The sequence below is a fragment of the Manacus vitellinus genome, unplaced genomic scaffold (assembly GCF_001715985.3).
Source record: "Manacus vitellinus isolate BGI_N305 unplaced genomic scaffold, ASM171598v3 scaffold_3_pilon, whole genome shotgun sequence".
Taxonomy (NCBI): domain Eukaryota; kingdom Metazoa; phylum Chordata; class Aves; order Passeriformes; family Pipridae; genus Manacus; species Manacus vitellinus.
The window spans coordinates 32,580,944-32,605,632 of record NW_021940535.1 but is presented as its reverse complement, the minus strand read 5'-3'; the positions used below and the strand labels follow the sequence as shown (position 1 = coordinate 32,605,632).

The window sequence follows — 24,689 nt, the reverse complement described above, 5'->3', positions numbered from 1 at the left end:
TGTTGTGTAAAATGCATATGAAGATTTTAGGACTGTTTCTGCTAATTAACACATAATATGTGTATAATTTTAAAACTGAAAATTTTATGTCAATTTTGTGTATTATGCTTTTAAAAGTTGCAGAAATATATACAGCAAAATATGAAACTATACTACATGTTAGAATGCCTTCATTAAATGACATTATTTTAGAAAAAAAATTTAAATTACTTGTTTGAACAATCTTTTCTGTTTTAAGGAAAGAGGAAATTTTTTTTCTTCATGTACTTTTTCTAATTATCCTTCATGAAAAACATTTTAAAAGCACCTAAAAAATTAAATGTCGTTAGAAGTGATAAGAGAGGGTGGGGGAGGCAGGGAGGACTGGGGAGGAGAAAGGAAATGATGATGAAGATGAGGTAGAGATTCTCAGTTATTCCAAGGGTACGGAAAACCTCCAAATGAGGTCAAAAAGTAATATATATTTATTTTTTATCAGTTAGCATTCTAAAAAAGGCTAAATAGCCAAGTCTGTAAATGTTCTTACGTGTTCATATAATTAGCTAAAAATAAGAACATGGTTTTTCTCATTTTTTAAAGGAAAAACAGAAAAACGAGGGAGAAGATTTGAGTAAAATACAAGAAAAAGAAGCATTAGTTGAAGAACTGGAAGCAAAACTTGGGGAAGAAGAAAAAAATTCACTTCATCTTATGGAAAAATTATCAGATGTCAGCAAATTACTTGAAGAATCAAAAGAAGAGATTTCACTAAAGAACCAGCAGATAACTAATATGAGACTTGAACTTACCACCTACAAACAGAAAGAAAGACAATGTTCTGATGAAATAAAACAATTAATGGGAACTGTGGAAGAATTGCAGAAACGATGTTATAAAGACAGCCAGTCTGAAGCTGACATTGTGCAACGAATGGAACTAGAAACACAAAGGAGACTGGCACAACTTCAGGCTGAATTAGATGAAATGCACGGGCAGCAGATTGTACAAATGAAGCAAGAATTAATTAAGCAACATGCGGTGGAAATAGAGCAGCGTCTTTTGCAACAAAAAGTAGAATTGGAGAAAACTTCAAGTCTGTCTTTGAATGAGAATGTTAATAAAGATCAAATGCATTTAATGAATATTAAAATTAATGAATTGAATGTGAAATTGCAAGATGCTGATAAGGAAAGGGAAAAAATAAAGCAAGAATTGTCACAACAGATGGAATTAATTTCAGCAGAGAAGTCTCTTCAGCAAACTAGAATTGAAGATCTTCTCCAAGAACTGAATTTTTCAAGAGAGCAGGTTCAAAGAGCCAAGCAAACTATAGTGGATATGGAATGTAGACTAAATGAAGCTGAAAAATACCAGTTTGTGATTGAAGATTTAAAAACTCAGCTGGCTTCTGCATCTGAATTTAGGAAGGATTTGGAATTAAAACATGAGGCAGAAGTCACAAATTACAAAATAAAACTGGAAATGCTAGAAAGGGAGAAGGATGCAGTTTTGGACAGAATGGCAGAATCTCAAGAAGCAGAATTAGAGAGACTGAGAACAAAACTTCTGTTTAGTCATGAAGAGGAACTTTCCAGACTTAAAGAAGACTTAAAAAATGAGCACATGGTAAATATGGAAAGCCTTAAACATAACTTGAATATGCACCATAAACAGCAGTTAGATGAGGTACAAAATGAAATGAGTCAAAAGATAGAAGCCATGCAATATGAAAAGGACAACTTAATCACAAAGCAAAATCAGTTGATATTAGAGATTACGAACCTGAAAGACTTACAGCAGTCTATTGTAAATTCTAAATCTGAAGAAATGACACTTCAAATACATGAACTGCAGAAGGAGATTGAAGTGCTTAGGCAAGAGGAAAAAGAGAAGGGTACCCTTGAACAAGAAATTCAAGAGCTGCAGCTTAAAACTGAATTGATGCAGGAACAAATGAGGGAGAGAGAGGATAGCCTTCAAAAAAAATGTTCAGAACTAGAAACCCAAAATAGTGTTCTTAAGGGGAAAAATGAAACTCTGGAAGAGAAATTAAAAAGTATGTTGGTAAGCTCTGAAGAAAAAGTAATTTGTAACAGTAGTGTTAGCTCTGAGACAGAAGTTTTGGACTTGCAAAAAAGAATAGAGAAGCTGATTACTGAAAAAGAGCAACTTAAAAACCAAAACAGTCAACTCCAAGAGGATAGTGAAAGGCAAAAGAGTGCCTTTTCATTTACTGAGAAAAAACTTGAAGCTAATTATAAAGAGCTGCAGAAACAATGTGCAACTCTTCTGAAGGCAAAAACGGAATTAGAAGAGAATAAGATGAAGCAGGAAGCTGAATATAAAAGCAAACTCAAAGCTTTGAATGAAAAACTTCACCATTTACAAAGTAATAGACCAGGTTTATTTAAAACTAAAACTTGTGGTTTTGAAGGAAGTAAAGAAATCAAGGTGTCCAGGGCAGACACATTTGAGGCTGGAGAAGTTGTTGAGAAAGATGCAACAGAACTAATGGAAAAGCTTGAGGTGACTCAGCGTGAGAAACTGGAATTGTCCCTAAGACTTTCTGATCTCTCTGAAGAATTAAAGTCAAGGGATAGTGAAATTTGTCATTTAAATGAAAAAATCAAATCCTTAAAAGATGAGAAAGAGCAAATTCTAGCAAAGTGTAAAGAACTAGAAGTCATAAATAGCCGTGCTCAGAAAGGAAATAGTAGTAGTAATGACTCTAAGACAAAATGCTCTAAAGGAAAATCTCTGAAGACTGCTACTACAGCATCTGAAAGTAGAAATAAACCCCCTGGTCCTAGGAGTAAAACTGATGAAGGAATAAATGTAAGGGGAAATCTAGCTTTGGGTAAAGATAGGAGTCATGAGGTAACAAAAAGAAAGGAGGTCCAGCAACTGCTGAAACCAGAACAGCAGTCTCTTGTAGAACATTTACGTGGGATGCCAGACAGGCTGACAGATGAAGCATCATTAACAGCCATTACACAAAGTGAAAATAATAATCTTCAGCAGCAAGTGGATGCCTTAAAATCAGAACAGGTATGTTACATAAGACAGTATAGAAAATAATTTGCCTATGAGAATTTGTAGGAGCTTGCACTTGGAAATTTGCATTGTATTTTTCCTGTTAGCTGCTTTGAAGTACAGGTGTGTGTCGTGTGTGTGTGCATGTCACTGTGACCAGTGATTGAAAGGGGTTACATGAATGAATGCGATTGTAATTCTGGTCAATGTGTATGAGGATGGTATTTTTCACTGAAAGAAACACTTTTTCCCTTAGATTTAATTAACAACAACAAAAAAAAGGTAAGGAGAAGATGAGTAGGGCACTTCATATTTTGATGTAGTGTTTCACTTACATGAGGGGAAAACTTATTCAGGAGGTAAGTTTTTATTCTGTGAATAGCTTTTCAGTTCTCTAAGTGCTCATTCAAACAATGTAAAAAATAATGAAACTTCATCAGTCATCTTGTTCAAATTTTTGAAATATCAAACTTGTGAAATACTAATATTACATTATCAAAATTTTTGTGTATATGTGGTTATCACTTCTTAAGAAACGTATCTGGAAGTGAGCAGGAGGAATAATGCATATCGTGTGATTCTAACCAGTCTCTAAGTTTTGCTGGAGCAATTTTGCTTGTATTTTTTGGTATTGTAAATGAACTGCAGGCAATATAAAAAGGATTGTTATTTTGTTAAAACTCAATTTTCCAAATAATGCATGTTTAAATTTACCCTAATGCTGCATGTTTAAATTTACCCTAATGCATACCGTATGTGCAGCATTCCATTCAACACATTATTAATTGCAAAAATTTGCAAAGATGGGACTTTCTGTTTTCTTGTTTCTCACTTTTTGTAAAATGTGTCTTTTTATTCAAAGACTGATTTACAGCTACAAATGGAAGCACAGCGGATTTGCCTATCCCTGGTTTATTCAGCTCATGTAGACCAGGTTCGTGAATACTTGAAAGCAGAAAAAGAAAGTGCACTTTGCAGTCTTAAAGAGGAACTTGTTCACAGTCATCTACAAGAGGTAAATGATCTTAAAAAAATGCATCAGCTGGAGCTCCAGACCTTGAAAGTTCAGCAAACAGGTAACTTGACTGAAATTTTGAGTGAAGATCTTCATATGAAAAACAGTGTCTTAAAAAACCCGACAAAACAAACAAGCACAAGAGTTTGTGTGTGTAACTGTCCAATAAATTGTTTTTATAGAACACTTTGAAGTGGTTTTGTATCAAATTGTTTACCCATCGCCTGTAGTCTATTACTCAGGGAACTTTTAAAAAACAGTATATAAAAAAATAGGGAATAAAAAGTATTACAGGTCATCATTTTCTATTTCTATTAGCTCCATTAATTTTAAAGGACTATATAATAGATTGACCTGTAAGGTGAAATAATGAGTAAATACATCAACAAAATATTTTTGGACTTGTTCTGTTCTCTGTTCTTTGAATTCCTGTATTGACTTCCTGCCCATGTTAAGTAAACTTTACTAGAACTTTTTGCCTCAGTGAGCTTTTACGTTATCATGATGGTTTTCTATCTTTGCTTTTACTGTCATCCCATGATTTGCTCTTGGGTAAATTTTTGGCATTAAGTTCTTTGCCCTCTAATACGTTTCTGTAGTTGTATCTTTCTAGAGGCCACTAACACACAAAGCCTCTTGCTACTCTTGAACATGCAGCTCAACCATAATAATTGAATTCCATGTCTTGGAACAAGAAAGAGGGGAACAAAAACTATGCATTTCTAAAAACTGAAAAGGCAGTCTCACTGTGCAGGAAATTAGGCCTTTGAAAAGTTGGTTTCCATCTAGTGTTTAAAAATAATGTGAATAATTTGTATTCATAGATGATGACATGAAATCTACACAAAGACTTATAGAAAAACTCAATGAAGCTGTAACTGAGGAATGTTCCAGGCTTGCTCAGGTAAGAATTAACAAAAAGCCTTTTTTTAAAATGAAAATTTTGGAAACAAAAAATTATGTGTACAGAGAATCCTCATATTTTTCTACATTGTCTTTACAGGTTTTCTTTGCAGCTTTTCTCTTTGCATTGGTCTGAAAATAGAGACTGCTAAACCTGAGCTTCCAAAATAGCAGTGCAAGGGGTTTTTGTTGGGTTTTTTTTTCCCTAAACTTGCTATGTCCTTGTCTAGACAATGCTTTTGTCTTGTACCTAGTCTTAATCTTCTAGCTAACGTTTGTCTCATCTGTACTAGTTTGGAAGTATTTTTTTCCTTTCTCTGTGTCTCTGGCTATTTCTGATTTATAACAGTCTGATGTCACACACATATTGATGCATAGGTCATCAGCTCTTATATCTGCAATAAGGTAGTCATTTCTTTCTTAGCTGCACGTCACGTTAAAAGGAGCAGAAAAGAAGAATTTTCTGCTCAACCCATATTAATTTACTTTTTGTCTTTTTTTTTTTTTGTATTATCAGTGTCTCCCTCCCCGAGATCAAAGCCTTTAATGTCCAAAAGAGTCTGTTAGCATCTCACTTAATGAGACCCTTCGCTTAACAGGTTCGCTGAGACAGGCAGGACATTTGATACCTTTTTATATAAGGACTGCACTTAATAGTGGTAGAAAACCCCCTCAGAAGGTTTCTCCTATGAGTTATTTGCCATCAGTGAAACTGTCAGCACCTAAAAATGGACTCACTCTAACAGTTCACAAAATAACACATTTATTAATACAAATTTGTGAAAGTTTATGAGGTTTGTTGTTTCTGGAACAGGGTCTAACTGCAAAAACACACTTAAACTATTTAATAGTATAATAAAGCACAAGCACTAAAGCAAAAGCAACTTGCAGAGATGTAAAACGACTTACAAAGAATAAGTAAGGCAAAAAACTTAAATACACACTCTAAAGCAAAAGTAACTTACAACGAAGTAATAAGTAAAAATTTTAAAATACTAAGGAGCAAAAGTAAAATTAGTATATATGTCTAAAGTGATCACTCACCCCAAGGTATCCTGAAAAGGTGGAGGGACAAAAAGGTAGCCCATCAGTTACCTCCTCAGAGTTGATGGAACTTCTCCCTGATTTTTGCGTGGAGAAGTTTTAATACCTTTCTTTTCTAGGCAGTTTAATACTAATCTTTTTTAATTCCATTCTTCTTTAGGCAGTTCGAGTGGCTATAATCAATAAACTAATTTTGGGACGATAGATAGATGAAATAGGCCCAAGGGTCCACTTCCTGAGTTCCCATCAGCCAGGATGTTCAGGGGTAAAGAAAGACCATATCATTCCATATCACTCCTTTCTTCATTTTAATCCTTTTGTCAGCTTCTGGGAATGTGTCTCCAGGTGCTGGGGTTTTCGAGAAACCATCAGGACGTTTTTTTCTCCTTTTGTGTAGCCTTTCTATCACCCTCCACTGCAGCATATCTTTCAAAGACTTAAAACTGTCTCAGAATCTAAGAAAATTGTTGTCTATAGTGTTTTCAGTAACTAAATATTATAGTCAACAATTGAAGCATATTTTTAGTCTCTATTCTAGTACCTATCACCAATAATACTTTTTTGCCATATTTTTTTTTGTGGAGTCTAAGTAATCAATGGCCCTTTCAGGTACTTTTTGACCAGGAATCAAGTTACTTATTAAACTTATTTCTAGATAAATTAAGCTGCTTTCATCATTCATGATAAGCCATGGTTTTCCATTCTAAAATACTTCAAATGGATGAGGTCTGTGTTTTTTTCCTTCTTTGCTGGACTTTTTTCAGCACCTTTTCAGGAAAGTGAATAGCAGAACTTTTTTACTTGAGATCCAACATAGAGATTAAGCAGGACTCCTGATAGCTAACAGAAAGTGGCAGCTGAATGAGAGTTTTCAGCATTAGTTGTTTCACAGCTGTGAAAAAGGCTGCTGATCTGTGTGATTCCATGTTAAGCTTCTGGAGAAATTATGATTTTATTTGTGTAAATTGAATTTGGTGTCTGTTGAGTCTGAAGTCTTAAAAATAAAACACTGTGTGCTCTTAGCAAACTGTTTCTTTTCAAGTGTTATTATCTTCAGAAATCATATGACTGTCTTCTGTTTGCCTGCCCAGTGTGAATATGGCAGCTGTTTTGTTGACCACATAGCACCAACAAACATGAGGCATTCTGTTCATGACTTGGTTTTCTTATGCCATACCCTTTTATCCAATTTGTTCAGCACTTAAAGAGCAAGAGGAACTGTAATCTCTAAAAAGATACAAATTTCTGCTGTAGGGGAATCCTTCTTCCAAGTAAAATTGCAGCTTATGAGAATGCAACATCTACAATGTAAAGTTGCTGTCCATATTAGTAAAGGAGGCCTTTCTTTGTAAGATTTCAATACTTGGCAGTTCCAAATTAAATAATGATTTGAAAATGTGTGCATTTATGTTTTAGCTGAAAAGTCTTTTTATATCTGTTCCTTTTTTTAGAAGCTTTAAAGATTGTCTAGGTTCTTACAATTCAACAGAACATCTAAGCCATCATTTTCACTGCAGTTAATACTCACAAGATACTACTTTCCTCCCACTATTTTTCTTACTTTCTTTGTGAATTGTGATTGATAAATTAATAAAAAATTCTTTGCTTTTTTCTTTGTTTCATTTGTTGTACAGGTTTTGTGTGGCAATCAGAATGAGCATTCTTCAGCTGCTGTAGGAGTTGATGATAAGGACCAGGAAATTTGCGGTAAACCTGCTGTTGTGAAAGAAAAACTGAGTGTAGAATTACCAATACACAGAGATCAAGCTCAAGGTAATGACATTGTACTATCATGCTGGTTAAAAGTACTGATTTCAAGTACTTCAATCTGGCAAATTTTCCATTAGTTGTTCACATGCTAATTTGTCTGCTTAAATAGGTGCTTTATAGGTTTCGTTATTATTCTGAAATGCTCTTATTTTTTATTATTAATGTTTTCTTATGCTGTTTTCATTATATTGGAAATTGGTATTAAAAGGTGTTTGTTTGGGGTTTTTCTCCTCCTCCTTTTGTAGAAGAAGCTAGCAGCTGTATAAAAAAATACATATATTACAAAACATAAGGAAGGGCCTTCACCTGTTTCAATAATGTAGTGTTTATCAGACAATTCTTAGGGGAGAACTTGTGAACAAATCATCTGTATTTAAATTTATGGTAAAATGTTTGTTTTCTTTTTTTAAAGTCCCTGGTTCTTTGTGTAATTTAACTGTGCAAGAACATATGGATGCACTTCTACGCAAGATAATGGAAGAATACAGCAGGCTGAAAGCACTTCAAACACAGCTGATGAAGGATTGTAAACAGGTAAACTTCTGTAGCATATGAGTACATGAGCATCTGAATTTTCTCTGCTTCATGAATTACAGAATCACAGAATATACTGAGTTGGAACGGACCCACAAGTGTCATCGAGTCCAACTCCTGGCCCTGCACCCATTCCCCAGAGTCACACCATGTGCCCAAGCGTACCATCCAAACGCTTCTTGAACTCTGTCAGGCTTGGTGCTGTGACCCCTTCCCTGGGGAGCCTGTTCCAGTGCCCAACCACCCTCTGGGTGAAGAACCTCTTTCTAGTATCCAACGTAAATCTCCCCTGACACAATTCCAGGCCATTCCCTTTGATCCTGTCGTTGGTCACCACAGAGAAGAGATCAGTACCTGCCCTTCTTCTTCCCCTTACAAGGAAGTTGTAACTGCAATGAGGTCTCCCCTCAGTCTCCTCTTCTCCAGGCTGAACAGACAAAGTGCCCTCAGCCACTTCTCATACGTCTTCCCCTCAAGGCCCTTCACCATCTTTGTTGCCCTCCTTTGGACGCTCTTTAATAGCTTAACATCTTTCTTATATTGCAGTGACCAAAACTGCACACAATATTCAAGGTGAGGCTGCACCAATGCAGAATAGAGTGGGACAATCACCTCCTCAACCCTCTGGATGAGTGAGGAGTGTGTTTGAAATTGTCTTTATGTATCCTGATTGAGTGGCAGAGCAAGGCAATGATTTGATAAAATGGAGAAAGCTGCTGCCCATGTCACAGAATTGTGGAATGGTTGAGGTTAGGAGGCACCTCTGGAGTTCACCTAATCCAAACCATTGCCCAAAACAGTGTCAGCTAGAGCAGGTTGTCAAGGACTGTGTCCAGCCAAATTTCGAGACTCCACAAGCCCTGTGGGCAATTGTGTCTTCTTCAGGTCTTTCAAACTCTCCTTGTAAGACAAATGCTCTGGGCCTCCCATCTCCTTTATAATTCACTGCTGAACTCATGGCAGTATGTCCATTTCTCTCTCGTACTGGGAGTGCAACTCTGGACCCAGCACTCCAGGTGTTTTATGTCTCACCACTGCTGAGTGGAGAAGAAGGATCACCTTCCTCAACCTGGTGGCAAACACTCTTCCTAATGCAGCCCAAGAGGCTTCTGTTGTAATGGCACATTAATGGTTCCTGTTTGACTTGGTGCACACCAAGGCCCCCAGGACCTTTTCTGCAAAGCTGCATTTCTGCCCAGTCAATTCTCTGCACGTACTGGTGCACAGGGCTGTTCCACTCTAGGTTGAAGGACTTGGCATTTGCCTTTGTTGAACTTCATGATCTCCTCTCAGCCCGTGTCTCTAGTCTGTTCAGGTCTCTTGAAAGAGCAGAAAAACCATCTGGTTTGTCAACCACTACTCCCAGTTTTGTACGGTCGGCAAACCTGCTGAGTGTGTACTCTTGTTCCATCACCCAGGACTTTAATGAAAAGGTTAAATAGTATTATGGTAATAGTAATAGTTCTGATATCACCTGATATCTTGTGCTCAGAAACCTCCCTCAATCACTGTAACCTTTGAAAGATAATGGAGAATGGCCTCACGATAACATGGACCAGCTACCTCAGCACTCCTTGGTGTATCCCATTAGGCACCACCAAATTGTTCCATGTCCAGTTTGTTCCCTCATCTGATCCTCTTCTACCAAGATTGTCTTCCTTGCTTCAAAATTTTACAGACATCTCGGGGGCCTAGGATCCCTCAAGACAAATATTATCAGTAAAATTGGAGTTAGGTACTTCCATGCATTAAATACAGTACACTAGCCAATTATATCTAGACATGGTTGCAGGTCACATGTATTGATGGATATATATGTTCAAAAAAAATTTGTATGTGGAAACTGCATCTTTGGCCTGAGAGGAGGATATTAGTGTCTTCCTCTCCTTGGAGAGGAAGTATAGTGCTTCTGGAGTCAGAGGAATTATGACTTAACAGTTTATATCCAAAGAGAAGAGTTTGAGATTTACAGTGAACATTCTGCACGGGCTGGTTAAATAAATATAAATGTATACTTGGTCACTCAGACTATGAAATAAAACACATTGTTTTACTGGTTACACTCTCTTGTGCACTGGCCACCAACCTTTCTTACATGTTTATAATTGCAGTTAAAATTTTTGCGTTGTTGCTAGACAAATTGTTCTTAATTGCATTAACTTGATTATTTTTTAGGTCAAAGAACCATGGCTATCCTCTTCAGAAGGAAGGAAAGAAGAGGAACCTATCAATCTGGAAACAAGAAAGGAAAGTCTGAAGATTCCTTTACAGAGTCTAATGGGTAAAAAGATACATATGCTGTTTTTAATGTATATATATTCAGAGAGAGAGAAAAGACAATGACTTTGAATTTTAACTGATTTATATCTTACTACAACTTGAAGCACATAAGAGTTTTTTTCAGATTTTTGTAGTACAATAGTCTGATTTTCTTCAATCTCTAAAACATTTCAGAATTGTATTCTGTGAAACAGTTTTGGTTTAATCTTTTTCAGTGTTCCATAATTAAAGTTCTGTTACCCATATCAAATATAATTTTGCAAAATGGAAGATAAGGTTATCATTCTTTGTTATGGAAAAGTAATTGATAGGATGTCAGAAACTGGTTTTTAGTTACATTAGTTATGCAGTCCATCACTGCTAAATACTTGTGAGGAAGTTAATTCAATGTCATTTCTTTCCTCCTCACCCCCCCATCAAATAACCTACATGTAGATCCTACAATTCAAGAGTACTGTTCGAAGGAGATAGGGAACCTTAAGAAACAACTTGAGGAGCAGCATGCTCAAGAACTGGAACACCTCCGGTCCTATTTCCAACAGCAGCTGAAAGAAAGCGAAGAGAGGTACACTACAGAGATTGCCCATATGCAGGATAAGCTTGAGAGTGCTGAGGTGTCCTCTGACCACACAAGGTATTCATCAGGTTTTGAATGCATACATCTTTGCACTGTATACCAAACATGTTTTAAATAATCATTCCTGTAAAGCTGTGTGTTTTATTTCAAAATTTGAGAAATTCTCTATAAACACATTGCTCTTCTGTGGTTTTGTTCCTTTGGAGTTGTTAAGAGTCTTGCAAAGAAATGACATAAACATTGCAAATTAAGTAGTGCAGCATTTATAGTTAATAGAGGAAGATTTGATAATTGGAATAATGTATAAATGTAATTTCATATATATGAGCTTTATAGCACTAATTTCAAAACTTCAACTCAACAGACCACATTTAACCCTCGAAACTCCAGGCACTATACGTTACTTCTAAAGACATTTTGTGTAGACATAGTTACCTGAAATTAGTGATTTTCTAGAATGATTTGTAGCACTAAACTTTGTGGTGAAGCTTTTATCCACTTAACACATTCTGGTTTTCACCAAGTCATGGACCATGAAATACTGATTTTTTTAATTATTATTATTTTAATAATTATTTCCCCTCTCTGCTTTTTCTGCCTTTTTAGTGTAGCTACAGATTCAGAAAGAAAGTTAAAAGAAGTCTTCAGGAAAATAAAGTGCACGGAAAATCTTAATCAGAAAAGAACAGATAAAGCACTGGAGGTATTGTATAACTCGTTTGACAACTAATGAACATATGGTTGATAAAATTTAGCTGCTTTGGGTTCTAGGATGAAATTGAAATATGGACTAGGAATTATGAACAATAAAACTTGCTTTATTGGTCCTGGGTTTAATTTTATTTATTTATTTATTGCAATTTATTTTATCTCTGAAACAAGACATTTAGGTGGGGCTGCTTCTTACCAAAGTGGAAGAGAGTTAGTGTTCAAATTGTGGGATTTCTTCAGGACTCTTTAAAATATTGTGACTTTTCTTTAAACACTAGTTATGAAAGAAGAGCAATTTAAGTGAAGTCCTGGTACTTTTGAAGTATAGGCTGCACAGTTTAGGAGAAATTTTGAAAAAGTAATCCCAAAGAATTTAAGAGACCAAATGCAAATGGGAAATAGCCCATGCATTCCTCCCCTAGTAGTGCTGGAAACCTGGCTCAAAAATTCTGCATTTTGCAAAATAGTGATGCTGTTTTGTACTGTGATCTGTGCTTGCTGGCCTGGTTTCACTGCATTGGCAATTCAAATAGTGCTGGAAGAAGAGTTGTTGCAAACTCAACTTTTAAAATTCATTTTGAAGTAAAAACAAGGCAAAGTCTTTTACCCAGTTCTTCTATGTTGTAGTACAAAATTATATGATTTGTATGAAAGCCAAATTGAGGAAAAAATGTCTTGTCAGATTGAAGCTTGAAATGGTGAAATAGAATCACAAATACATGATCTAAGATTTCATGTTTTTCTTACAGCTTGGTAGGGAGATTGAAATGCGAAATGATCTGGATGTTGTTCAGTTACTAGAAAAGCAGTACCAAGAAAGATTAGAAGAAGAAGTAGCAAAGGTATTATTTTTAAGTTATTATTTTAAAATCTGTTTTAAAAATACTGTCATTTTTCATTTGCCATTTCTGACAATTCAAACAGTTGCAATAGTGTATGCTGATGCTCATCAGTTCAAAAGATTTTGCACTTGACTGTTCCATACTATTTTCTGGTCATATATTGTTGTGCATTTCAATATATTGTGTAAAATGTATTGTTTTTCTTTGGATCCAGTGACTTTCTCTAAAACACAAAAAGTAAAATTAAGATTTTATAGGTAGAGTATATGAATTTGTTTGTAGATTTACTTACTTTTTGACTTGCAGAAAAGTTTCCACTTTTCAGAGTGAAAAATTATTTCTACTTTTGTTATTCATGGTCTAAATAAAAATTAAAATGAACATAAATTAAAGACTGGGGGGGGGAGGGAAAACTTACTAAAAAGGTTTGTAATCAGAGCTAAGAAGAATGTTATAGCCAGCACAGGGTGATGACATTAATTTAAGGAATCCACATTTTTGGAGTAAAAGTTCCATTTCTCTTATCTGCTGCCAAGGAAACCCTTCTTTATGGGGAAACAAGGTACATGATTGGCTGCTGGGTTTTGTTAGGAGCTGTTTAAGTTCAAGAGACAAACTCACAAACAAGGAGGAGTTAGGTGTTTTCAAGTGTAACACTTCTGTATTTATTATACTATTTTTTTCCACACTTTTTGTAGCTTATGCTATAAACAACTGTATTCTAAATCTAGAAAAGAATTGCTCACATGGTTGGAAAAGGAGTTTATTTGTATTAGAAGGAGATACTTAGCAATACAGAAGTTACCAGCCTGTTGTAACTGCAACTGCAGCCAGTTAATGCCAGCAGTTTCTTTCTGGTCAAGTAAAATTCCTGTGCTGAGTATCAAGCACATGGCACTGCTTTCTTTCTACAGCCAAAAATTCCATGTCAGTCAAACTTTTACAAAGGATCCTTGGTTAGAGAAAGCGTAGCACAGCTGCTCTTATGTCAGTGTGTGAAGACTTTTTAAAATTGCCTAATAGAGTCTTCTTTAGAAGAACTTGATAATTTTGTGCTAAATAATCTATTGTAAATGAAAATAGCATCATAGTTTATTAAACTACCTTAAATACATCATGTCTGTATTTTAAGATGTGACCGTTTATGAGATTGACAAGATGTCTCTGTTCTTTTACCTTTCTGTTTTCCTCTTTAAAAAAATACAATTATAGTTCACAACTTTTAGTACTTATATTTGTATTATTGGTGGTCATGAATGAGATTTCTTCAGCAACAGGAGATGTGAAACATAAACTAATATAGACTTCCCTGATTTATTCAGGTAATTGTGTCAATGAGTGTAGCATTTGCCAAACAGACCGAATTGTCAGGAATCGCTAGGCAGAAGGAAGAAGCACCAACACAGATTGTACATCAAGAGGGAATACACTTTGAAATTAAAAAGCAACATAGTGAAGAAGAAGTTGACAGCCCTCTTAGAAGAGCAACAGAAAAAGGCAGTAAGCATGAAGAAGAATTGAAATCACTTTGCAAGGAACTCAGTGAAGAGTCTGGAGAGATCAACTCACTTGGAGAACAGCTTCACTCTAATAGCAGCCCTGATAGCATACTAGGACAGACCACACATAAATCAGTGACTTCTGAAGAACTTTTTTCCCATGTCAAAAGTCTTGCAGCAGAAGAAACAACGGTAAGTGTAAAAAAAAATAAAAATATTGACAGTGCATAACACTATGTCTGGATAATCTTTCCAATGGGTATACAGTCCATTTCAGTGAGAAAATGGCAAACAAATAGATTAGGATGAAAATTCCATTTAAATATTTCTCTTTCCCTTTCAAAGGGTTGACAGCTTCAGCTCTAAATTATCTACCCTTCTTTTCTGTGTGCTATGCCTAATGAAAGGAACATGACACTGGTTACATGAAAATGGGTGATTCCATTCATGGATAAAACTGCATTGCAGACAATAAGTGGTTTAAAGACTTTTTGTAAGCTAGGTTAAATTCTAGTGTTTTGTACATTAAACATATTAAAAATAGTCCCTAACCAGTTTGAGTCCATTGTGACAAAGGATATCAGCTGAACACAAAAATTATAAAAGTAATATATAGAGCATATATTTAGCATTTCACAAACATGGAGTGGAGGTTAGCTGGAATAAATAAAGTAAAAAGCAGTCATAAAAAGCTTAAGTTATTGGGAAAAACTTGTCTTTTAAATGGAGAATAATTCTAAGCCTGAACCTTCCAAGAAGCAGGCAACACAGTAACGCTTCCACGATAATTACTTTTATTTGCGAAAGTATTTTCTAAAATTTATTTGAATATTTACTAGAAATGGTTGTTGAACATAAAATGCTAAAATAGCTCCAATGTTTCAGCACTACGTTGAGATGACAGCATCAGACACAGAAACATCCAGCCAGCTGTTGTTATATGAGGAGCGTTTGGAAGACATGCGACAGGAGCTGGTGCGGCAATATCAGGAACATCAACAGGCAACAGAATTATTGAGACAGGGGCACATGCAGCAAATGGAACGTCAGAAAGAAAATCAAGATCAACTCTTAGCAGAGCTCGAGAATCTTAAAGTGCAATTAGCTGAGGTAATGTGCAGTTTGACTCAGTGAGTTAACGTGTGTTAACAAAGGGACATCACCAGGCAGATTTATATTTATTTGTACTTTTAAATCTGTAGGGAGAGAGATATTGAGAGAAATGCACATATTTACTATGTGCATGCATACACACCTGTGTGCACACACGTATCTGTTTGCATGTGTGTGTATATGGACACAGATATGCATGTAGAAGACCAGTTTCTTTAATCAAAGCTCTGTCAGAGATGGATCAATTCGGACTTCTGTAAACCTGGAGAAAAGCTGCAGTGCTGCATAGTGGCCAGAAGAGAGAGTGAGTGAGGGTGGTACCTTGTCAATCATGGCCAGATACATGGCCCTGTGCAGGATGCAGGCCTAGCAGCCATTTTCATCAGTGAAGCCACCAGCCATAGCTAGAAATACTATAAAATTCTTCATTTTTCCTCATTCCCACTTGTACAGTACCAGTGGCTTCCCGCAACAATGTGTTTTGGCTTTTTTTTCCCCCGAGTTCTGGGAGACAAGTCCTTACCACCTCTAGAATGAAACAAAATCTGTGGGGATTGGGAGGAAACATCAATATTTCTTTTCCTTTTTAAGCTTAACTTGCCATCACTCAGTGTCTATTCAAAGCCTGCAGTAAGTATGGTCATATACTTGTTAGTTTATCTTAATTATGAAGTCTTCAAAAATAATGTCATTTATATACATATCTTTCAAACATGTATATAAATACTTCCCTTGACAGACAAAGTTAACAGAATTCAGAAGAATTCATCTTACTCTGATTTAATTTCAACAATGTAACATTACCATAATGCACATAAAGATAGTAATCAGTGAATTCTAAAATTCTTTGCTCTCACTGTGGAGTGGAGTTTCAGACCTTCTCCAAACCTGGTTCTACTCTGCTTAAGTTTGGGCTCAAGGAGCTGGGGAATCTAGAAAGGCAGTCACTTTTATCTTCGGAATCCTTTTCAGCAATGGCAGGTTGTCTGTTTCTCCTAGCTGCTTTGTAGGTATCATAAAATCATTTATCCTGATAATCTTTCCTTTCAATATATATATACTTCCTCCTTTTACCTTTTTTCCAATTTGTAACTGCAACTTTGTCAGGGGCCGCAAATTCCTGAAACTGATAAAAATCATTAAGTAGAACTTAGCTGCTGGCTTTTTTCCAGCTTTTAATGCCAAGGATGTATGTTCCTAAGAACTGCATATGAATGTATGCATCATGTTTAAGCCATGAACACTTCTAGCTCTTCTGAATGAGAGTACGTGTAGGCTTTTTATAAAAATAAGTTATTATCATCTTTTTTCTTCTGCAAAACATATCATAGCATGTAATATCCAGAAATTCCCACCAGTTTGCATTATGACCTTTGTGTTTCCTGAAAAGCATAGAAATGGTACAAAAATCTTGAAGAAGGTTTAAGTATTTATTAGCTGTATTCCATTCTAGAAAGCTTTCAGTGTTTTTGTAATGATTTAAAGAGATGAACTGAAATTTCATTGTGCAAAATATGTAAAAAATTAAAAGTGACAGGACTCACTGTACTCAGAAGCTTAAAAAATTGTGTGTGCCTGTGTAACTCCTCTTTCTTAGCGTGTCTCAATGGAGAATGACAGCCTGGTTGCAGAGAGAGAGAGAATGCTTTTAGAAGAACTGGAATCATTAAAACAACATTCTGTACCCGGAAAAGAGAGGCTGTTTTGTGAGCTACAAAACAGCAGCACACAGACAGAGGTAAATATGGACTTTGACTTTCTTGGCAGCTATGGCATGTAAAACCAGTAAGATTCCTTTTCGCTGCTACTCTTTTCATGTAATATATTTTTCTAGAAGGTATTGGGTATTGCTGGAACAGAGCAGGTTTTAAGATCCAAGAGGTGATACTGATAGGCATAGCTTTTTTACTTCAGGTAAGCAGAAGCTAGTTGAACAGCTTAAAGGTGGGGATTATTACTACAACTATTTGCTCGGGTAAACTCAAATTTTCATATTGCTATAGCAACACCAACAGAAAATACAACAACTATTTTATCAGTGTAACAAAGTTCTTTCTAATTGACCCTGCCTTGGATTTCCTGGTTTCTTTTTGTTAATGTTTTAGTTAATTTTTGTCCATTGGAAGAGTACTTTTTGATTTCTTGAATAAGCAGAAGCTTGTTAAAAGAAACCCCACAATTAATTTAAGTTTTAAATTTCATACTCTACTGCATATAAGAAGAATATGTTGATTCTGACATGACAGGATTTCTGTCCTTTTTGTCTTCTCTCCCTCTGTCAAAACTTACCCAGAATGAAAATGAAAACCAAAACGTGAGAGAGCAGATCTTTGAGCCTGAAGACGGGGGAAGAAAGCCTGATGAAACACCTTCAGCTCTTCTTTCTAAAGAAAGGTGCTTAGAACTGATAGAAAAACATTATATTTGTTCAATTTTGATAATCATGTTCTTGCTGTTAAGTTAAAATTTATAAGCTTTATTCTGACTGATGATAATGGGCATCTTTTGTTCTAGATAATCATATTTCTAAGTTTACATACTTTAGGTTAAACAGTGTCTTATTTTTTATAAAGTGTAATGATGTAATGGCATAGAGGACAAGACAAATCTTAACCTCTTTTACTATGTATTTCGTATTACACTCATGTAAAATCATAAACATTATTTATACACATGTATTTGTATACACATTTTATGTACATATGTGAAATAAGATTATATTAATATGATTGTTGTATTTCATAATTCCATTCAACTATTCTGTAACTCTTTTGATCTGTGTAGGGGAACAATCTTCCTATTTGCCACTTTGAGAAAAGATTAAGTTTATAATGAATATGAGGCAAATTTAGACCTCTGCTTATGAAGAATAACTAGATAAAACACTGAGATAAAAGTAGAAATATAGATAAATATTTTTTGCATATTTTGTATAAAGAACTGACTTTTAACACAAATGTGTATTTAATATTTACATGATGAGAGGTTTAGTCTTAAAAAAGAAATCTCAATTTTACAGTTTCAACTGCAAGTCTTTTCTGGTTGCAAGGGTATATAAGGGAAAAAACTCACTTTGAAAGCAGAGAAAAATCAAAGGACTGATTAGTTTCTGTCCTGCAGGCACGTTTTTCAAAAGGCTAATGAAAAACTCATGAAGATTCTTTTAGAAGTTGTGAAGACAACTGTGGCAATGGAGGAGACAATTGGTCAACATGTTCTTGGGCTACTGGATCGGTCTGGGAAAGTCCAACCATCTAAACCAGCCGGATGGGACGCAGAGACAGAGGAGTCAATAAAACCCTGTATCCGTGTGGGATATGAAAAAGGTACTGGTTGTAGAGTTTTATATTTCATAAGAAATATCATTTGCATACTTTATTATAAATTTAAATAACCTTAGTTTTGAAAGTTTTAATCAAACTTTTTAAAAAAAACAAACCCCTATTTGCCATTTGAATGCGTTTGATATCCCTACTTAAGAGACATTTCAGGAGTTGCCTAGGTCATGCCCCAAGCCAATTACGACTCATGTCTAGAGTCCTGTTGCAAAGCCTGCAATAGAATTAGAAAGTGATTGAGAAATACAAAAATAAATGTTCCTGTTGAAGGAGACAAAGAGAAAGACAATGAAACATAGTTCCATGACATCTTCCACCAACTTCCACCTGCCTTCCTCTGGATATGTGGGTAATGGGGACTAATGTCAAAGGCTGTGTCTCTGCTGGTGCGCTTGATGTATGTAGGTATGTTGCTGGTCACTGAGGCCAACTGGCATGGGACAAGCCTATATATATGTGCTTGTGTACTTCCTTAGCCTCCTACAGAGGTGGTTGCATGCAAATAGCCTTTCAGAAACTGTCCCAAAAGCTCACTAACTGCCTAGACTTGCCCATCAGCTGTTTTCAGGCATGCTAGGTGACACAAACCTTAAAGGAGCATTTTGGTGTTGTAGTTAGTTGTTATCAGTGTTTAAGAACTCTCCTAGGGTCTGTTTATTTTCTTGTGATTGCACTAGAATAGTGTCTGTCCCCTTCTCTTTTGTGCTGGAGTAGGTACTTGATCATATTGCAATTTAGGTACCATTCAGGTTGTTCACATTCATCCTGGATCATGTGGGCAGGGAATGTGCAACAGATTGATTCAGTCTGAAACATATTATACATCTGGATTTGGCTGGAATTTTAACTACCATGAATGAGAAAAAGAACTGGAAGTCAAATATTACATTTCATTATTATGAAAGTGTCTACTACAGGGTAATAAGGCAGCTGGTAAGTGAAGGTGAACTTTACCTCTTTCATTCAAAATGCATATTATTGATTCCCTGTGGCTTTAAATATAGGTCACATTAAGCCTTGGGACAAGTTAAGAAAGGTTATATGAATTTGTAGCACAATGACATCTCTTTCAGTTGATTACTCAAAAGGTTATCTGCAGTGAAATGCGAAAAGTTGTAGTCTAAAAATTCTTGAATTTTTCAAGTTAGCAGCACTTTTATGCTTGTACTGCTGTTTCACTAAAAGAAAAAAAAATCAAAAACCAAACCCTGTAACTTTTGTTTTCTGCACATTTCACTGTATGTAGTTGTGAGGAAAATTATCTGTTGAAAATTCAGGCTTTTGAGGCTTTGCCTTTTTCCCCGAATAGTAGATTGGATAACTATGCTTCTGACCTTATTTTTTGATACTTATCCTTGAGAACATTTGCTACTAACCGTACTTGAAGGAATCAGTTTTTTCAAAATGAAGTATTCTTGCACTTTACTTTGTGGTAGGAAATGCGTAGAGTTTGCCTATGTTAAAGTAGTTAGAACTATGTTCAGCCACTAGCAACTATTTTCCACACAGTCTCCTAGCCAAATGGTAAAAGGAATAATGACCAGGCACAAAGTCTAACATCACCTCCTTTTGGTTTTTGAGGTAGTCTTAAATTTTATGTAAACCTTATTTTAATAAGTTTTCTATATTAAAAGCAGCAATTTAGAAATATTGTATTCCCTTTGTATAATCTGAGGTGATGTGATTTTAACAAAATACATTACCCAAAGAGATAAAAACTCGTTCTGGTTATGAAGGCAGTGATCACAGGCTGTCACAGTTACATGTATCGTGTATTACCTAGTGCATTCACACTTACATCGTGCTTGTTTAAAGAATATGTACTGTTGCTTTTCTCCCTCATTCTCACTTGCTGAGCATATTGCTCCCTTTTCTCAGGTAATGTATATATAACTGTATGTACAAAGTACTAATATGGGATTGTTGCCCTTCACTACTCTCATAAGTGCCTGCTGTGCACATTTGGAGATATTAGCAATGCACAATACATGCATTTGCTTTTTACCTGCTCCTGCACAGCAATGTATGTACTTATATGTGTCACTAATTATTGTCATTACCAGTTCTTAATATGGATTACTTGCATTACATGTATGTAGAAAAACACAGGTAGAAAGTACTTTTATTTGGTGTATTGGTTTATTTCTGCCTTTCATAATACTACTGTTTAAAGATACAGTGAGCCTTGTAATTGAAATGAATTGTTAATTTCTTGTTAAGTCTTCTAATGAAAGATTACTCTCTCTAAGTAGAACAGAACTCTATTCCATTCTGCTAGTGATGCAGGTTGACTGTTTTAAGTCTTGTGTTTGCTATTAGTGAATTTTGAAGAGTAAAATTTCAGTATTCTGTAACAAAGCAATATGTCTGTTATTGTAATGCACCTCCTTGATATAGAGCGGCATTCAAGCTGTCCACATACCAGTTGTTTATTCCAGGATCCTTTTTGCATGTTTCCTTACATTCATAAATGTAAAAATCCAAGCTTACAGTAGCTATAAAGGGTGAATGTATAGTTTGTAATATATCTTTGGGATTGTATTCAGAGTTCTCCTTTTATTCTCTCGAAACTATATGGCAGCGTCCTTGCTGCCTCTGGGGTCAGCCAGCCATAATAGTAGTTTTACTATTTCAACAGCTAAAGCATCTGATTCTTCTTCAGAGGGAATTAGATGACAAATTCTGTTATGTTTTCAGCAGTGTGACTGATGTTACTCAGTCACACTGATATTCCTATAGTGACACTAAATGGACTGAGGGGACATAACCTTTTAACATTTTTCCCCTATTGTTTTGTGGAAGTAAGAAATAGGTACGCGCTACTTTTTTTTAACCTGTGCATGTTATTGCATTTTCTAATACCTAGCCAAACAGATCTTCCTCTTTAATTAGTTAGGAAATCTGTAGGAATAAATTCCTACTGATAAAAATCTTAAATAGTAAAATAATGTGTTAATTAGAGTGAACTCTCTCTGATCTTCTGAACATAATCCATGTTTACTGACAAACAGAACTTAGCTTACTGTTTTTGTTGAGTTTCAGCATTTTTTAAAGCTTTAAATCATTAAGGTCACGTACTTATAACCACACCTGATTTATAGAGCATTTAGAGATTTATCTGGGACCTTGCCTAGGTTATCGACAAGCACGGGATTTTATTTCTAGCAGAGTGAGTAAGGTTCAAATTTCAGTCATAAAACATATCATTTGAAGTGAACAGCATTTGTGCAAAGTGATCTGGTGAGTTAATTACTTCTGCAGATTTGAGCCAGGAATCACCGTGCCAGAACCAGCACTTCTCCCCGCTCTGTTGCACCTTGGGTAGAGGGACTGCAGTAATGTAGAAGCCTGTGCATTTATGGCATTTCTTGAGCATTAAACCCTCTTACTTACTTTCTGAGTTCCTTGTTTCTGAGCAGCATACCAGGAACAAGGTAGTAAATGGCTTATACACTGAATTGCCACAAAACTGACTTTTTGTTTTCAGCTTGTAATTCCTAAACTTAATTCCTCAGAGGAATCCCAGAAGTAAACGGAGATGTTGGCTCTACATGATGCAGTATGTGTATTGCTTCGTAATGTCAGTTGACAGCTCATAAACAACTTCTGTATTTGAAAGTTTTGAGTAAGCACTGTATAATTAAGTACTTTTCTTAAGATTTAGTCAACCATGACATCTGACGTGCTGAACTGCAAGCTCCATGGCAAAGGAAACAATATGAACCTTTGTTTCTTTGTTTTTAGTGTCTTTTGGGTTTTTTTTTCTGTTACAAGGAGAGAGTTTACACAAAGAGATGACAGTTTTACTTTGAGGACAGAGAATTTGATTTCAGTTCTGTTGGGGTGGGAGATTGAACAACATTGTAAGGATGAACAAAATGGGGATTAGGTATTCAGCTGCGAGGGGTGGTTAATGAGACGGGACAACATTTCTATTTCTTGCTTCCACCACTGAAAATCTTCTGGAAAGATGCTGTACTAAGATGCTGTGTACTGAGACCATTTTGAGGGGAAAAAGATACATAGACTTTCACTTTGCAGTTAGGAAGACATTTAATGTGAATTCATGTTCTTAAGTGCCACTTTGTAGAAGTTGTAATATGGGTGTCGACATTTATCATTTGCCATTGATTTTTCTTTCTGAGTTTCCAATCCCACAGTATAAACAGAATTATTACAAGTTTTTTGTGCATTTGATACTTTTTGGTTTTCCTTTGTTGTCTTTGAGACTAGTAAACTTTCCATGTGCCAAATTATACTTTTGGTGACAGCTTTGCTTTCCTTATTTTTTATAGTTAGCTTTCAGGTAAATTAAGATGTTGTGTTCTGAGAGATTTCGTGTAAAAGAATTATATTTTAACATTGATTTATTTGTATTTATCCAGAAGAAAAGGAAGTGAATTACAAAAGAACTGTCGTAAGCAAAACAAGAGTTTAAAGTCTTGTTTTGAGTTCTTGGAGGCCACTTGCTACTGTTCTGGTCACTAGCAAGAAGAAATAATAATATTGCTTATATAAGATAATTAATAAGATATTATCAATGTAAAAGACATATTCCAGACCTGGCTTTTAAAAGATTGCATTCTGAGCAGGCATCAGTGTTTTTAAGTTTTTCTCTAAAGATTTCCAGGCAGCCAGAAGTTCAGATGATTTTACAACCAACCACATATTTCCGCAGTCTTTTTGTATAATGTTTATTTTTGTATTTGACAACAGTCATCATTGCACAATTCAGATGTACCTCTCAAGCAAATAATTTACTGAAACAGAAGGGTTACAGGGTGTGAATTATGGGTTAAACCTGAGAAGGGAAACAGGAACATTATGTAGATAATTAGTACTCCGTCAAGAAAGAATTAGATTGTGCAGTAACTAATATGTTATTGTCTTATCTTGTTTATAGCTGTGCCACTGTACTGTGGGCTTTTATTTTGTGAGATCTCTGAAGCTGAGCAGGGTCTTACCTGGTCAGTTCTCTAGATGGGTGGCCTCCAAAGAGCATCAGTTGTTGCAGTAAGTTTCTTGGTGGCTCAGTAGGGAGTATGTTTTCCTTCAGCTCAGTCTTTAACCAATACTTTGGCACAGCATTTGAAAATACTCATGCTGCTGGATGTCCATCTTAAATGAAGGTCCTTTCTACTCTGAGGATATTAAAGCTTCTGCATCACTATTGATACTATGAGACACCCAAAGCCAGCCCAAATTTGGGTGGTGAGAAATCAAAATGCTATAGAATAACAAATGTGAAATTGTTACTTTTTCAGCCTTCCTTATACTGCAGGGGGGTGGAATATTAAGGTGTTATGGGAAAGCTGTTATGCTCTACAAACCCATTGCAAATATACAGTGTGCTGGCAGAAAATGACTGTGATTCCACTATGGGAGTTTATGATGGAAGTTCGAAAGTGCAGTACTCAAAAGTGCTTTGAAATCCTGTGTAGATGAAAGGTGCCATGTGAATGTATATTCTATTCATCTGGTTATTTGTTCCATTCATGCATATAGTGTGCTTCTGTTTTTTCCCTTTGGAGTGTGAAAACAGTTTGCAACATTATATCCCACCCATCTAAAAGGAGATATGAAACAGTAATGATATAACTAGAAGAAAAAAAAATACAAAATATGTCTGCATTTAAAAAATCTTAGCAATTATAAGAGAAAAGTAAACAAAGTGAAACCTTCCTCATTTAAAGTTGCTATAGATTAATTTTTTGTATATGGGTCACATATAAGGCTGCAGATATTATAGTCAGAATATTTGCATGTATGAAAGTATAGTAAGTAGACCAGGCGGTTAATCATGTTGCAGCTTGTTATAAAAAAACTAAAAACAAACCTCAAAACTAGAATCTGACTTTCTTGCCAGATTTAAACAACATCAGCAAGAGTACTTGTATTCCCAGTATTATTTGCTTGCCTGTTTAAGAGGCAAGAGCAACAAAAACTAGCTACATTGTATGACTGACCTATTATAGTTTCGTTTCAATTTCTGTAGCTAGACAAACTGTTCTAGTTCAGCAGTCATAATTTATGGAGTAACCAGGAACTTGA

The 24,689-nt window shown here is 35.5% G+C and overlaps 1 protein-coding gene across 3 annotated transcripts in view; it reads left to right on the top strand.

The window, feature by feature from the left end:
* AKAP9 (A-kinase anchoring protein 9) overlaps positions 1-24,689 on the top strand; it is an 87,647-nt gene that overhangs the window by 18,949 nt on the left and 44,009 nt on the right. For all 3 annotated transcript variants that reach the window (XM_018075297.3, XM_018075298.3, XM_018075299.3), the window contains exons 6-19: positions 580-3,027; positions 3,875-4,088; positions 4,852-4,931; positions 7,609-7,747; positions 8,157-8,278; positions 10,454-10,559; positions 10,994-11,192; positions 11,742-11,838; positions 12,596-12,688; positions 14,011-14,379; positions 15,073-15,297; positions 16,898-17,038; positions 17,594-17,694; positions 18,421-18,626. In XM_018075297.3, coding sequence (XP_017930786.3) covers positions 580-3,027; positions 3,875-4,088; positions 4,852-4,931; positions 7,609-7,747; positions 8,157-8,278; positions 10,454-10,559; positions 10,994-11,192; positions 11,742-11,838; positions 12,596-12,688; positions 14,011-14,379; positions 15,073-15,297; positions 16,898-17,038; positions 17,594-17,694; positions 18,421-18,626 — 4,540 coding nt within the window. The remainder of the gene's footprint in view (positions 1-579; positions 3,028-3,874; positions 4,089-4,851; positions 4,932-7,608; positions 7,748-8,156; positions 8,279-10,453; positions 10,560-10,993; positions 11,193-11,741; positions 11,839-12,595; positions 12,689-14,010; positions 14,380-15,072; positions 15,298-16,897; positions 17,039-17,593; positions 17,695-18,420; positions 18,627-24,689) is intronic.